This window comes from Octodon degus, unplaced genomic scaffold, assembly GCF_000260255.1.
Source record: "Octodon degus isolate 3935 unplaced genomic scaffold, OctDeg1.0 scaffold00079, whole genome shotgun sequence".
In the NCBI taxonomy this organism is placed as follows: domain Eukaryota; kingdom Metazoa; phylum Chordata; class Mammalia; order Rodentia; family Octodontidae; genus Octodon; species Octodon degus.
This window is the reverse complement of record NW_004524655.1, coordinates 7,842,183-7,858,355: the sequence shown is the minus strand read 5'-3', so window position 1 is coordinate 7,858,355 and position 16,173 is coordinate 7,842,183. Positions and strand designations below refer to the sequence as shown.

The 16,173-nt window shown below is 44.7% G+C and overlaps 1 protein-coding gene and 1 pseudogene across 2 annotated transcripts in view; one reads left to right on the top strand and one right to left on the bottom strand.

Annotated features, from left to right (window-relative positions):
- Positions 1 to 2,389: 2,389 nt before the first annotated feature.
- Positions 2,390 to 16,173, bottom strand: part of Coro1c (coronin 1C) — an 87,806-nt gene continuing 74,022 nt past the window's right edge. For both annotated transcript variants that reach the window (XM_023720924.1, XM_023720925.1), the window contains exons 5-11: positions 12,787 to 12,968; positions 10,626 to 10,745; positions 9,321 to 9,425; positions 7,354 to 7,499; positions 4,967 to 5,024; positions 4,628 to 4,873; positions 2,390 to 3,327 (exon numbers count right to left, since the gene is read on the bottom strand). In XM_023720924.1, the coding sequence (XP_023576692.1) occupies positions 3,208 to 3,327; positions 4,628 to 4,873; positions 4,967 to 5,024; positions 7,354 to 7,499; positions 9,321 to 9,425; positions 10,626 to 10,745; positions 12,787 to 12,968 (977 nt within the window). In that variant the 3' untranslated portion in view covers positions 2,390 to 3,207. The remainder of the gene's footprint in view (positions 3,328 to 4,627; positions 4,874 to 4,966; positions 5,025 to 7,353; positions 7,500 to 9,320; positions 9,426 to 10,625; positions 10,746 to 12,786; positions 12,969 to 16,173) is intronic.
- Positions 11,114 to 11,599, top strand: LOC105742874 (annotated as a pseudogene).

Here is a 16,173-nt window from a genome sequence, read left to right as displayed (position 1 = left end):
GTCTGTCTGTCTGTCTGGGGGTAACATGCCCGTCTCTAGGTCTTCTGGCAAAGAATCAAGACAGCCACAGCCAGAAAACCAGTCAGTCACAAACAGCGCCACGCGCCTCCTCCCTGACTGCGGGCCCAGACAGAAGCCTGCCAACTTCTACTTCCTGCAGCCGCCAGCTGACGGAGAACCCAGCAGCAATCCTGCCCACATATAAGACAACGCTAAGATTAGGAATTTGTGTTTTGGTCGTAGGGACTGAGTCGAGGGGCGCTCTACCACTGAACTATCTCCCTGCCCCCCCCCCCGCTTTTATTTTGATACAGGATCTTGCTAAAATGCTCAGACTGGGCTCAAACTTGCAACCTTCCTGCCTCATTCTCCAAGGTGGTTGGGATTACAGGTGTGTACTTCCACAGTATTTGAAGCTAAGGTGTTTGAGAAGAGAGCTTTATGTTATTTCCCACATTTATAAACACTCAGAGAAAGTAAAGTGGGAAATTCTTTGAAATACAATGGAATGTCATGAGAAAAAGAGGTAAGCCCCAAGGGGGCATGCAATTCAACTGACACCCACAATTTATGGGAATAAAAACTGCAGCCAAAGTTTCCAAGCCAGAAGAATGCAGAGGTGCTTTCAAAGGTCCTGCCATGCAATCAGCTCAGCAGTGACCACAGCAGCTGTTCAGCAAGGGCTCTCGGCATCGGCCAGACACAGGTGTCTCATTTAAACTGTATGTTAGCATCCTTCTTCCGAGACAAGGAAAGGGACCCAGGGTAAAGAGTGCTCACAGACACAGGGCTGGTAAGGGTTGGAGGTAGAATGTACACGCCAGGCCTGCGGGGACCCTGCATGCAGCTGCACTGGCCTCTATGAGGCCCACCTGATCTTGTACCTGGCTGAGTTCAGCACCTCCCCTCTCCCCAGTATCTACCCAGAGTAACCTGGCTGGTCCTGGGAATCACAGAAGCTGTCAGGCATGGCTGCCTAGGAGACAGTCACGCTGGAGTGAAAGAAACACAGGACACCAATTTGTAATCAATGATTTTTATCTTGGAAAATGGAAGCAAGTGTTTTGACAGAACACTATGGCTGCTCTATAAGAGCCGATCTAGGAGTAATTCACTGTCCTCCTCCAGGATGTCACGGCATTTTAAAAAAGAAGATGAAGACAAAACAGGAAAGATAATCCACAATGCTTCAGGTGTCTACTTCAAGCCTGGCCGGGCATCCATCCATTAAATATACACCAGAAGCTGACGCTGAGGTTAGGTGACTTCTGCTTTCTCTCCCTCTTTGCTTTAAACCATGTTCCTTGTGGCATTTCACCATCATCCACAGCGGATCTGTTCACTTAATTTGATATCAGAACATTAACACATGTCTGAATCCTTAGGAGAGTACATTGATATAGAAATAATGTAGATTTGACTATAAATCACTGTAATTGCTTTGTGTATCACTGTCCACTTCAATATTAAAAACACACACAAACACAAAACCACATCAGACATTCAGATGCCCTGAAACTGGAGACAGCAAGCCCGTACTGTTAGCTATGAATGGGTCACTCCTCTAGGTGCACTGTGCCTGGCTGCCGCCCAACCCACTCTGTCCCACTTCCTGTCTGTTTATGCGTCCACACCAGCCCAACCCGATGCCAAAGAACTCCTTGCGCGCTCGCCATGGACTATACAGGTCACGTTCACCCAGACACTGTTCTTTCCACACAGAAGCTCCTTCAGTCTGGCTCTGCAAGCATGCAATCCAGGAAGGTGGGTGGGGGGCAGCTCCCAGCTCCTGGGAATGGGCAGGACACCAGTGCGCACTCTGTGGCCCCTTCGAGTCCATGGAGCCCCTGTGCTTGGACACAACCTCAGTGTGAGCTGGAGAGGAAGGGCAGGTGGCTCTGCATGGAGGACACAAAGGGATGTCTGCACATGTCCGAGGGGCACAGAGATCTGCGCTCTCATTTTTGCTTCCTTCTAGCCCATTCGCCTGAGTCTCAACATTCACTAGTGCCTTCTGGCCTTGTTTTGAAGGGTGTGATTAGGACTGACATGCAGGAAGACAGGCAGGACTGGCGCGAAGAGGAGGGAGGGCAGGAGCTCTGGGTGCAAGGAGAGCTGCTGCTCCTCAGCACAGCCCAGGGACAGCACAGGTCAGGTAGGAAACGGAGGACCTGGGAAAGGCTCCCTGCCACACTCCCTGGCGTAGGCCCCGCCGCTGCGCTTAGGCGCTGGGCACACTGCTGAGGTGGGCAGGAGGGACACTCAGCACTGTGTGCAGGCTCCTGTCCCAGGCGCCCTTGTCAAGGACCGACCAAAGCCTGGGCCATGGGTTTCAAAGTGATGAATGTGACAGACTCTGTAAAAAAAACTGCAGAAACACATGCTAGTCTGGGTCAGATTATAATCATCTGAAGCAGGGGATCAAGAAGCAAAATTGCATCCTGGTACAACCACCCAATTTCTAGAAAAGGGAAAGGAAAGCAAGGAAGAAGTAAGATTTGAGCTTTTTTGATCAGAAGACGCAGGAGCGAGGGGTAGTAATGTGGGTCCACATGATTTTTCAAGTCTTCCTTTCATACAGTCATAAGATGACCAGGTTCATGCTGCAGCTGAGCCAGCACCATGTGGCTACTGCTCTGAGTGTTCTCAGATGAATGTTTATACAAAATAATATCTTCGTTTAGTTTATAAACATACACAGTGCTGTCCCTTTCAAATTAAGGAAAAAAAAAAAAAAACCACACAAATACTGCAAAGTAGCAAAATACAAAGAAAAACAAGCTACTTTTGGTTTTGGCAACATTAAAAAAAAGAAAAGAAATATAAAAAGCAATGTGGCATTGGTCCCTAGTCATTTAAAAAAAAGGTTCTTGGGCACGACACTGAATCAGAATTGGTGTGTTTTCTAAAATTCAGGATATCTGGGATTTTAAAAGTAGCACTTTTGTCTTTTAAAAGTTCAACAAGTCACATAACACTTAAAACATCAAAAAAGCTTTCTGATAAAAAGCTCAGCTTCTGTTTTGCAAATTTGGGAGACGAATTGAGTTCTGACTGGAATGTGGCCTATCGCTGGTGGACAAATCTGAAATGGAATGTCTCCAAATGGCAGTGCCTCCCTTTCCACCCTCCCTAGGACCACACCAACGACCAGCTACCAAGCACAAGTTCTTGCTCCCATTTTTTGGAGGGGTGGAGGTGGGATCTTCAGGCTGCTATCTTCGCCATCTGCTGTTCTAACTTGGAAATACGCTCATCTTGATTGCAGATTGTATCTTTAATAGATTTAATTTCTTTTAAAATTTCATCCAACTTGGCTTCATTTTGCTAAAAAAGCAAACAAAAAGGGGTAGTGACTAAAGAGTAGTAAATAAAATCCAACACAGTTCTGGCTATAAGACTTAAAATATAATATTCTATTTTGCAAATGGCAAACAGAATCTCCAAATCAAAAGATGAGTCAAATCCCATTGTCTCATAAGAACACAACGGATGCTGGCTGAAACCCATGGTATAAGAGCTGTGCTTCACGTGCTCCCTCTGCCCCTGCCTGTGACTCAGCAGGCAAGGACTCCCACAGGTGGAAAACTGCAGGCAAGACTGGACCCGAAAAGATCCCCGGCCCCTTCTCCCAACCATCCCACACCAATCGAAGCCTATGGGGGGTGACGCGCTCAGAGGCTGCAGGGCTCACTCCCTCTCTGAAGAGGGCCTCTGGAGTAAAATCCCTGCCTGTCTGCTGACTCTTCAAGAGGACTGAGCTTCTCTCACTTGACAGAGATTCTTCTGGAAACCTCACAGTCAACAAAACCCATGGAGCTGGCTCCTCAGTCATGGTCCAAAAATGTCAGCTCCTATAGGTAGGTGCTCTTACCTTCTCGGAACAACTCACCCTCCTTCCAGGGCCTATCTTCTGTGGCACCAGGCATGGCAGTGTTGTCCAGAAGCCACGACAGGTGTTCAAAAGCAGGCTGGGCCCCCTCCCCGCCACCGATGGCTCTTGCCAAGCTCACGTGCTGCCAGCCCCATGCTGCCAGACCACTAGTAACACCTAACTCCTCCCATATCCTCCCTCCAGGACACGTCTCCTAACTCTTATGATCCTGCACTCCCATGTCAGACTTGGACCAAACCACAGGGGCAGGCATGGTGGCATACTCCTGAAATAAGTCCAGCATCAGGAGGTTGAGGCAAGAGAATCACTGCAAATATGAGGCCAGCTGGGCTACACAGGGAATACAATGGCAGCCCAAACTGCATAGGGAAACCCTGTCTCAAAAAGACACACACACACACGTACAACAGAAAGACAGAGAGAGAGAGAGAGAGAGAGAGAGAGAGAGAGAGAGAGAGAGAGAGAGAGAAAAGCCCACATCCTGTTTGCTCTCAGAGATAATGGGAGTCTGGCATCTACCCCAGTCATTATAAGGCCCAGAGTTCTAGGAACCAAGAACGGCCAGAAACTCACTGAGTCACCTGCCCTAGGACTTTCTCACATGCAGTGTGTGGGATCAAGTACCAAAAACGCCTGTGTGTCAACCCGATGTCAGGGCTCCATGCCCAGGGCCACCCAAGGCTTCCGAGAGGAGCAGGCCTGAGCAAGCCAAGCACAGCCCGCACTGCTTACCACGCTGGCCGGGTCTGCGGTTTTCTTGGGGACAGTGATCAGGTCACACTTCTTGTTTGCAGCAGGCTTGCTATCTAGGATGTTTTTCTTGACTACTTTTAGATCCCTGTTTTTGCCTGGAATGTATCCATGTTTCAAGGAGATGAGGATTGGATCTGCATTCTTCCCCTCAAACCACTCTTCTGCCTCCAGGGCAGCTTCGGGCCCTGCTGTGTCAGGATACAGGTCATCTTGGAAAAGATCAGACTGCAAGAGACATTTGGGAAACCTTCCATAAGAATGAAGATGAAAGGCGTGGATTTTTAAAAATATGAACTGCCCAGAAAACGGGGCACTCACCTTCCTAGGAACAGTCATGATAATAGGCTCACACTTTCTCTCATGAAGCTTGAAGAATCTTCAAAGGGAAAATAAAGGCCAAGTTATAAGAAGTGAAACTGAGGCTGAGTAACAGGACTAAAAACTACTTTCCTGCAGTGGAACATGGGAAATGAAGCACTTCTCCCTTCACCTCATCGGAGCCTGGAAGTGGTAGGATTTAGTTCCCATTTTACAGATGAAAAAACTGAGGCTGAGAATGTCTGTGCCAGACAAACTGGAGACAAGAACCACAAGGAGAGTTCTGTGAATTATGACGACAGTCAAACTAATTATCTGGCCACTCATTACTAGTGTTGTTATTATAGTGGAAATAGCAACACTGGTAATGAGCTACTTTTGAAAGTTACCTGTCACCAGACCCAAGAGATCACACATCCTAATCTATGCCCTGGATGCTAGGTATTTTGCAACTTGAGGTGGCTGAACATCTGCTAAGTATAAACAGGGTTTTTAAAAAGGAAGAAAAAAAAAAAGCAATCCTAGGAAGGAAGATTTTGGCATCGAAGCAAACCACATCATGAAAAATGTGAAATTATCCAAAATATGGAAAAGGCAAGACTATAAAACAACTATTATCTTGAGAGCTTGTTTGGAGGTTCCAGCAGGGGAACGCAGCTACTTGTACACCCTGACCGAGGAACGGTCCTCCTCTATTGGGTAGTCGTCCTCTTCGACTTAGCACGCAGCTTCGGGAGGGACACACATGGATCGTTGAGGGGGGAAGGGGACACCCGCCTAGCCAGCCCAGTCGGCTGAATCAACCCTGGCGATCAGTGGGGTGACAGATGTCGCAGCCAGATCGTCCTCACACCCAAAACAACTATTATTGTTGGTTCTTTTTTTTATTTTACAACAAACAAAACCAGAAACTACTTCTGATGAAGGTGATAGGGCAAGCCAAAGATGGGCAATGACCCAGAGTTCTCACAAGTTCTTGGCAAGACTGGCACCGCATGAGGTTCTGACCAGACTGCTGGGTGGGGCAGCTGCAACACAGCGAGGAGACGCACAGGCAGGTGTGGGCACCACCAAGGAAGCAAGTCTGCACTTGGGTAAAACGGAAGCTGAGCACCGCTCTGCTTGCTAAAGGTTCTCGTAAAAGTCTTTTAATACCTACTGACTATTTCATCAGAAAGGTCATGGATAAAGCAAAACCGCTTTTAAAGATTGATTAATGAAAACTCTGCAGGCAGCACAGATGTGAAAAGACTGACTACTAGCGCTACTATCACAACCTCTCAGAGTAGGACGACTTTACCACGGCTCAAGCCACTCATCCTTAAAATGTGGACAAAAATCACACCCACCTCAAGAGGCTATTATGAAAAGTCAAAGTCCTATAGCATGGTCAGCACAGAGCCCAATGTACAATTAATGCTCAACAAACAGGAAGTGTCCTGCGTTCCTAAATATTCGATGTAGTCTTAAAATTAGATTCAATCTGTTCTGAACCACATTTTGATGAGGTTCACAACACAATTTAAAATTATCTTTGACAGCTTTCAATACTCCAACTATTATTAAAAACAATGTTAATAAGAGCTCATAAAAATCTGTTGACTATTATTTTTTAAAATGTAAGTATTAATTCTTAACCACATGACCAGAGCAGTCAATTTTTTGTGGCTTTTTTTTTTTTTTTTTTTTTTTTGTGGTACCAGGGATCAAACTCAGGACCCTGCGCTTGCCAAGCAAGCACTTATTCCACTGAGCTATCTCCCCAGCCCTTGTGGCATTGTTTTGATGCTAGGAATTGAACCCATGCAAACTTTAAAGTGTGTATAACTTCATGTTAAAATAATGTGTGACATGAAGACATACCTAATAGTGCGATGCTAGTCTGTTGCTTTAAATGGCCAGCGGCCACTAAGTCTCAAAGAGTATCTTTTGACTACTGTGAAAAAAAGTGCATCCCTAAGAAGTTCATTAGTCTTGAAGGATATAAACAAGAGAAGTGCAGTGGCAAAAACTATTATGACACAGTGGAACTTGCTAAATCAAGCTAACCTCATGCCCTACTGTAGGTCACTGACTTGTCTAGCTTAGGGCAAAAGGTCTCCCCTTTTCTTATCCCAGATCCAGGTTCTCACCTGCTTGCCCACCAGAGAACACGGGCTACAACCTCAGCTTATAGTCAAGAGCTAAGGTTTTATTATTTCTGTGAGCTATGCCCCTTAACTGCTATAACTCTGGTTGAACGGGCAGGAAATAAGGTATTAATTAATTCCATGCCACACACAAGCATAGACTGACTTGGGCATCATAGAAGTACTAATAGTTGTACTGCTCTGGTATTGCATGCATGGAACAAACAACTGAAATACTTTATCATAGTGAATGTTTACCTGGCAATCTCACATTTGTTAACATCAAGTCCCCTCTTGGGCATATAACCCATTCCTCTCTGAGGCTCCTTGCTGCTGAACGTGTTGAGGTAGTGGACATATGGGGATTCATCCGTGATCTCAAAATAGCGGATACTACTGTCACCCTATAAGAAATCAGAGACAAATGAGTATTTAATGTTAACTGAAACAGCTGGTTTAGGTGGGTGTCTCCTTCTTCTATAATCCTAGCATGCATAGGGAGCTGACTTCAGTAGCTTACCTTTTCTTCCTCATAAAAGGCCTTGTCTAAGTAGATAACAGCTCCTTTTCCTTGAAGATTAATCTCTGACTACTTATCAGTCACCCAGCAGGCCTTTAAATGGACTCCTGTGCCTCCTCTTGAGGACTAATTTTATTCTAACGAGGACTGCTGGACTGTAACTGCTGATTTAAGGATTTGCTCACTGGCCCAGGTCAGGTTCGCCGACAGACTCAAGGGCATTAACACCAGCCAACCAAATGATAAGAAAAGGTGAGATTTTTCTATTGAGAGACTTGAATTTTTATATCCTTTTAACTTCAGAAAAAAGTTCCAAATGGCATGTATAAAATTCTATAATTGCCTAGTTTAAAATGGTCAGATTTTTTTGAGACCTGAAGCTTCAGATACATATTATTCCAAGTGTAAATAAATATTACATAGTTACACCAATCTGAACAATGAAGACAATCCTATCTGGGATGGAATAAACACATGTGCACACATGTGCATATCCGAACTTGCACATGCATGCCTGTAAACACACACACACACACACACACACACACACACACACACCCCTAAAGAGCTGGGCAATATTAGGTCCTAACAAGGCTCTTTGTTCTCATGGTTTCCATTTGTTTTAATCATTCAAGAATTTAAAGCAATGAAAAAGGAGCTAGATACCTACAGCCATTTTCTGTATACTCAAAACAATATTCCCCTCTGAGTTAATACTCCCTGGGTAAACTTCATTGTGTTTCTGATGCAGTCTACGGCAGCAATGGCAAGGCTTATGTACTACTGAACAGCTGCAATAAAGTGACTTTTAAGGAAACAGATAAACTCTCAGATTATAATTAATTGACCTTGAAAATGCAAAGTGGGGGTTTGGGGAGATGGCTCAGTAGAATAAGCACTTCCCTGGCAAGGGCAAGGATCTGAGTTCAATCCCCGGTTCTGGGGGGAAAAAAAAAAATAACAGAAAAGAAAATGCAAAGTAGTTCTGCAACAAGTGTAGGGACCACATCAAGAGCTCCTTTTTTTGTGGGGAGGGTTGGTAAGTGAACTCATGACCTCGTGCTTGCCAGGCAGGCACTGTGCCACTGAGCACATAATAGTAAAGCTACCGATGGTTTATTAAGTTGAGGTCATAAGGAAAGAGGAAGTGTTTTGAGTTCAGAGTAATACCTTCCTGTAACAGCTGTCACCCCCAAAACTTTAGTCAGGCCATGTCCATGTATCTTTAATCCCTAATCCTGAGCCTCAAAAGGTCCCATCTACCCAGGATGGGTTTCTCTTACCAGCCATGGCACAAGGTCCATTAGATGTGGCAAACCTGTTACCCATCCCTAATACCAATGCAGAAGGGTCTAAAAATCACCAGTGGTGCAGCACTACTACATGAAAAAAAGATGCCAGGATGTCCTATTTTTCCCAGCAGAGTGCCCTAAATGAAACCCTCCCTCAGCACCTACCCCAACACCCAGCCCAACCTGACTCAGTCACCAGTGCTGAGTACATGTGCCATCATCACACAATAGCTGGCCCAGCTTCAAGCCAAAAACATACCAACATCAGCTGCCCTTATTTATCTAGCTTGCCACACAAATAAATTAGACAAATTAAAACACATAATACATTGTCCATCTTCTAAATCTCTACAGGACAGGTATTTCCTCTTGCAGGATTTAATTTAAAATCAAATATCAAAATTTCTGCTTACCTTTCCACATAAGTAAATGATACTGGTGTCAGGATCATAGAAAGGTAGCAATACCCCATTGCTCGTGTCCATTTCATGAAGAGCAATTGGTTCTTCCATATTTTTCTGAGAAAAAATACGTACACATCTTAAAAAGGCAAATTTTGTAAGTTTATTATATACTCTGTAAGTAACTAAGCCAGCTTCCCAAAATAATCTAAAATTTGAATAATATACATATAATCTTCATACATACAATACCAATAGAGGTCAAACTGACTGAAAATTAAGCTGATTTGATCATATAATGAACACACACATTCATGTGACTCCATGACAAAAATGAGAATGTGCTTTTCCTTTTCAATTTGCTTTTTAAAAGTACCTTTTCTCATTTTACATAAATACATGTATACTTTAAAAATCTAAGGACATAAAGCAAAGGAAAGTCAGCCCATCTGTAATCTCAGCATTCAGGAAGCTTGGAGGCAGGAGGATCACCATGAGCTCAAGGCCAGCCTGGCTACATTGCGAGACCCTGCCTTAAAAAAAAGGGAAAGTCAGCCCACATGCCGTAAGCCCCGTAACCCCACAGTTCAGTGGGCGGCAGACAGTCTTCTGTTTCCTTACATGCTTGGCGCTGCGTGCACTGCACTCCCACTACGCTTCAGCAGGATACACACTCAAAGCTGGAACTGTGCCATCTACACCGTCAAGGCTTTTTCCTCCCACTTATGCTCGTCATAAATATTTCCCCAACCGAGACTATTCTGGATTCTTTCAAAAGTTTTTATGAGGCAGGATCTTGCTCTGTAGTTCAGGCTGGCCTTGAACTCATGGTGATCCTCCTGCCTCAGCCTCCCAAGGGCTGGGATTACATGCGTGCACCACCATGCCCAGCTAGGACTATTCTGATTTAGATATTTGATCAGTGTTTATGAAATAAAAGTTTTGTATCATATTTTCCAAATCTAAAATGCAGTTCTTTAAAAAAATATATAGTCGGGGCTGGGGAGATGGTTCAGTAGAATAAACACTTGCCTGGAAAACACAAGGGCCTGAGTTCAATCTCCAGTTCCGCAACACACACACACACACACACACACACACACACACACACACCCCTTGAGAATATCAAGAATATATTTGCCTATAAGTCCTCAGTGAGGCTGAAAGCTTCATATCTAATTTAAGACAGCAGGAGTCTGCAAGACTACACCAAGACTCCTATGATCCACTACTAATCTAGCACCCAGTTCAGAAGACAGAAAAGGCCAGGCAGCTCAAAAGAAAACGAGCTGGAAGGCAGGCAGGGAAGGGGCATACCGGATTCCAGAGTGCCAGCTGCCGCTCACTCATGCGGCTAAAGCCAGTGGTGAAGACGTTGCCATCTGCCAGGAAGATGGCCCTCATGGGCCGAGCTCCTTCGTGTGCTTTCTCCTTCTCCTGGGAGAAACAGAGAGACAGCAAAGAGGCACGATGAGCACATTCAAACTGCATGAAGGAAAGGTGGGTGGGGAAACGCAGCACTGACCCCAACTTCATCCCGGATCTGTGTTCTCCTACACAGGTAGACAGTGTCAGGCACCTGTCTTCCTTCCCACATGAGAAAACAAATGGACATGAAGTGATCTGGTCAAGGTCCCCAGCTAGTTAGCAAGCAAGAGCATCAGAACTGAACCCAAAACTATACTCTTTCCAACATATCCTGCTGCTAACCAAAGTCCATGCACTGCAAATATAATATACACAAGGAGTCTGCCAAGTGTTTTTTTCTCAAGAGGGTTATAAAGAGGATTAAGGCACAGCCCCGGGGTGCCGCACCCAGCCCCCTGCCCCACACCACCATGCTGTCCCGCCTGCTCAAAGAACACCAGGCCAAGCAGAACGAGCGCAAGGAGCTGCAGGAAAAGAGGAGGCGAGAAGCCATCACTGCGGCGACCTGCCTGACAGAAGCTTTGGTGGACCACCTCAATGTGGGAGTGGCCCAGGCCTACATGAACCAGAGAAAGCTGGACCATGAAGTGAAGACCCTGCAGGTCCAGGCTGCCCAATTTGCTAAGCAGACAGGCTAGTGGATCGGGATGGTGGAGAACTTCAACCAGGCACTCAAGGAAATCGGGGATGTGGAGAACTGGGCTCAAAGCATTGAGCTGGACATGCGCACCATTGCCACCGCCCTGGAGTATGTCTACAAAGGGCAGCTGCAGTCTGCCTCCTCCTAACTCTCCTTCCTCCCCCTCACCTTGCCATAGGGGCAAGAGGGACACTGATGGGTCATGAATAAAACACAGCATCCATTAAAAAAAATAGAAAAAATAAAAAAATAAATAAATAAAGAGGATTAAGGCTGGGTACAGTCAACCCCTTCCTTAACTTCATCCATTTAATCAGAGTGCACTGATACCCACTTTGCGAATGGTTGGTGAAGAAGACTACACAGGCTGGGGAGATGGCTCAGTAGAATAAGCGCTTGCCTGGCAAGCACAAGGGCCTGAGTTCAATCTCTGGTTCCGCAAAACAAACAAACAAACAAACAAACAAACAAACAAAAAAACAAAACGCTGCACAGGGCCACATGAGCCGCCAGGGCTCAGGAAGCACTACCCATGACGCTAACCCGACCTTTTATAAATAACACTACCAGTTGGTTGTGGCGGTACATACCTGTAATCCCTGCACTTGGGAGACTGAGGCAGGAGGATCACTGCAAGTTCAAGACCAGCTTGGGCTACAAAGTGAGCTCAAGGCCAGCCTGAACTATACAACAAGACCCTGTCTCAAAAAGACAGGAAGGAAAGAAAGAATGAACGGACAGACGGACAGGAAGCAAGCAAACAAACAAGCTGCCAAGACCACATGCACTTGAGGAAGGAGTCGGGGCATAGCTAAAGTGAGGCATTCTTGGGTTCAACACGTGACAGTTTTTCTTTGCTTATTTGTTTGTTTGGTAGAACTGGGGATTGAACTCAGGCCCTTGCGCTTGCCAGGGAAGCGCTTATTCTACCGAGCCATCTCCCCAGCCCCAACAGTTTCAATCCTCTGCCAGTTTGGAAGAAACTAAGACACTGGGCCAGGGAGAGAACTGCAACAATCATTTGGGGAACAGTGGCAAATCTGTTCATCAATACTCAGTACTAAGTCCTACGACTAGGAATGTAGTCTGGTTCAGTTAATCCAAACTTCTGAATTCTTTTTTTGTTTTCCAGCACCAGGATCAAATTCAGAACCTAAACTTCTAAATTCTTAAGGATGCTAGCGATTTGATAAAAACTATCTGTTTGTGTTGTTTACCAAGGAAGACAGGAGAGATGAGTCAAGGCTACAAATATATAACTCTAGAAAGAGATGTGATGGGGATGGTCAGCAGCCTGTGTAAGCTTTCCTGCGCATTTTGCACCTGTGCAAAATGGCCAGAATTGCTGCCTGCTTAAAAACAGGGAGTTCACAGGCACCAATGAACTACAGCCACTGGGCGAATACTCACAGCAACAATCTCTTGCTTCCTAGGATCAATTACTCTCACTTTCTTGTCTTTGGAAGCTGTGCAGATCAGACTGCCATTCCGGTTCCAGCTCACGTTGTAAATCATGTCTGAATGCATGTCATCCAAGTTTATAAGGGCTTCACCTGTCCCCACATTCCAGATGATGATGGCATTATCACAACCTGAAACAAGCAAATTAGCCCCCCCAGAGATTAGAAACACCTGTGTAACAAGTCCAAGAACACTATGACCACCATGAGAGCATTTATAACTGCACAGAAAGGAAAGTGCTCTACTAACTTGGAGACTGAAATGACAAGGAAAAGATCTGTGTATAAGAAAAGTATGAAAAGGAAAACACAGCTTGCTAAGTTTGGGTTCAAGAGACAAACAAAAACCAAGAACTATGCCAAAATAGAAACTTTTTTTTCCCCAGAGTTAACTGGGCTGGTGGACCTGAGTCATTTCAAGTTTCCTTTTTTAGTAAATCAAACGTCAGAATGAATACGGCAGCTTATTTCTTTTCCAAGAACTCTGGGTGGCAAACATTCAAATCAGTGATGTTGTGAGATATGGCCTAGGTCTAGAAAAGCTGGTAAATTACAATGATACAACGAAATGCAAGGACTGACCCACCTGCGCCCCATAGATCTTATCTTTAAAAGAAAAGGAAAAATAGGCTAAGAGTGGCTGGATCATGGTGAGAAGCCCAAACTACTCAAGTAGGCATGCAGATTAAGAAGACGGTGCCTAAAGAGGCCATAACCCCTCAGCTGATCAATTCTACCCTCCCTCCTTCCTCCCGTTCCTCCCTCCCTTCCTTCCCTCCTGGCTCTGCCCTTTAAAGGGAAGAATCAGCCAGGAGCATGGGGTACATCTCCCAGGACTCTGGGAGGCTGAGGTAGGAGAATATCAAATTCAAGACCAACTTGGGCAACTTGGGGAGAGCCTATCTCAAAACATAAAAAGGGGCTGGGATATACTTCAGTGCCAAGGTTCTGGGTTCAAGCCCCAGAAGTAGGGGCAAAACCAAAGGATCATGTGTTGCTTTTGGGACATCAGTTCATGAGTACAGCAAAATAAGGGAAAAACTATGGGGAATTATTGACAATAAAGCAATTTTGTAATTGCTTTAGAAAAATTAGCCACTAATACATATGATACTGTACACAAGTTACCCAAGAGCAACTGCAGAATAGTACAGAAAGTTGCAGCTAAACTCAGAGACAGAGAACTGACCCTTCCTTGGCCTTGCTCCTCACAGGCAAAGAGGTAACTTCAGCTGCTGCAGGGAGATCACATAGTCTTAGAATATGCAGAACACTGCAATCCACCATTCTCTGCTTGTGAAAGAGAGAACAGGAACAGTCTGCTGCTGCTCTCCTATTTGTGACCCAGATGAGGAGGGCAGCAGGAAATTTCCACAATGGAATTCCATCACTGGAATTTTTTCTTCTTACCAGACTGAGATTCTGAGTAGATGAGAATTCTCAAATACAGTTTTTCAATGGTTATTAAAAATGAAAGTATTCAAGGCCTGCAAGACAGCTCAGGAGACTAAGCACCTGCTTAGGCAAGCATGAGGAATGGGGTTCGATCCCTGGAACCACATGCTGCACCTGCCCCGCCCTGGGTACATGTTTGAGCTGGTCACCTGAGACCGGGCATGGTCATGCGTGCCTGTAATCCCACCACTGGAGAGGCTGAAAACACTAAGGATCCAGCTGCATAGCGAGACCCTATACCAAATACATTTTTTTGAAAAACCCCACGGTATTCTATATAGTTTTTGAAAGTAGTCAGGTGATTTCAGTAGGTACCTGGCATTAACTTTTTATTCAACTCACCATAAATCAAAACATTCTGTCTCTAGTTAAAAGTTGACTGGGCTCTCTCTTTTTTACTGGTGAGGAATTAGATCTTTACAAATTCTACCACTAGGATGAATAGAGTGATTTGTTCCAATGGTGTTTGTAGATAGGCTATCATGTCTGCATCTTGTATAGCAATTAACCACTGAGAGGAATGTATGCAATGTGTTAATTATTGAAACTGTCCTACCAATTTGATTTGAAACTGTCTCATTGCTGTTTATCAATAAAATTATGGAAAAAAATTTGTAAAAAAATTTTTAAAAAAAGAAAGAAAAAATTCTACCACTAGGGCTGGCCAAATAGCTCAGCAGATTAAAGTACCTGCAAGCAGGTGCAGGGGCTGGGGGTTCAATCCCTGGGCCTGCTGTGCCGGCCCCACACCCCCCAGGGGTGCACTGAGATGGACACGCACCTATAATCCCAGCTCTTGGGAGGCCATAAAGAGGTGGATCACTACGAGTCCGATCTAGTAGTGAGACCCTGAACACCCGTAGACCCTACCCTAAAATTTTTTTTAAAAAAATTCTACCACTAAGCCAAGTATGCTGCCTCACACCTACTGTAATTCCAACACTCAGAAAGGAGGTTCACTGCAAGTTGAGGCCAGCGTGGGATACCTAGTAAATTCAAGACCAACCTGAATTACTTAGCAAGATCCTGCTGCCTCCAAAAACAAAAGTTAAACAAAACATCCTACCACTAATACAGTAAATATAGTATTAGAATAAACCAGTATTAAGGTGTCACTTACTTAGAGTCCACCCAAGTCATACAGTGATGACCTTTGGCATGTGCGCTGCAGCGGGCACACAGAGTCCTCTGTCAGCACACAAGCCAAGTCACCCCAGCAGCTGAGCACTAAGTAATAACTATTTTTTTCCTAAAACTTCAGTATTCAGGTTTAATTGCAATAGTGGCACTTTATAACATGTAAGTGGGTTTTGGGTTATAGCTCAGGCACTTGGTCTCAAAAAGGTTCACTACCACTGTCCTAATGTATACTTAGGGTAAGTTTCAACCAATGAATGTAATTATGTAGCTACTGCCATAATCAAGACATAGAACATTTTTAGCACTCCCAATGTTCCTTAATGCCCTTAGTACTGTTTCTATGAAAGAAAGAAAACCTCAAGTTTTAGACACAGGGAAAATTTCTGTAAGATAAACTTGGAAAGTAATCAAGTGAGAAACTAGGAAGCACACTAAGACAGACATAAACATTTCTTACAGTATTAATAGTGAATATCAGATACAATATGAATGTCCACAAACAGGAGACAGATTAAATAAACTGAGGTATATCCAGACAATGTGCTATCTGAAGTCACTAAAAATACATCTAATCATCACATTTAATAGGAGAAACATTTAATGACACAGGAGAATCATCGTACATCACTAATTGTAAAAAGGCAGGCCACGGGCTGGAGAGATGGCTCAGTGGTCTAAAGCACCTACTTAGAACAAGCTTAGCAAAAGCATCAGGGACCGCGGTTCAATCCCCCAGCACCAC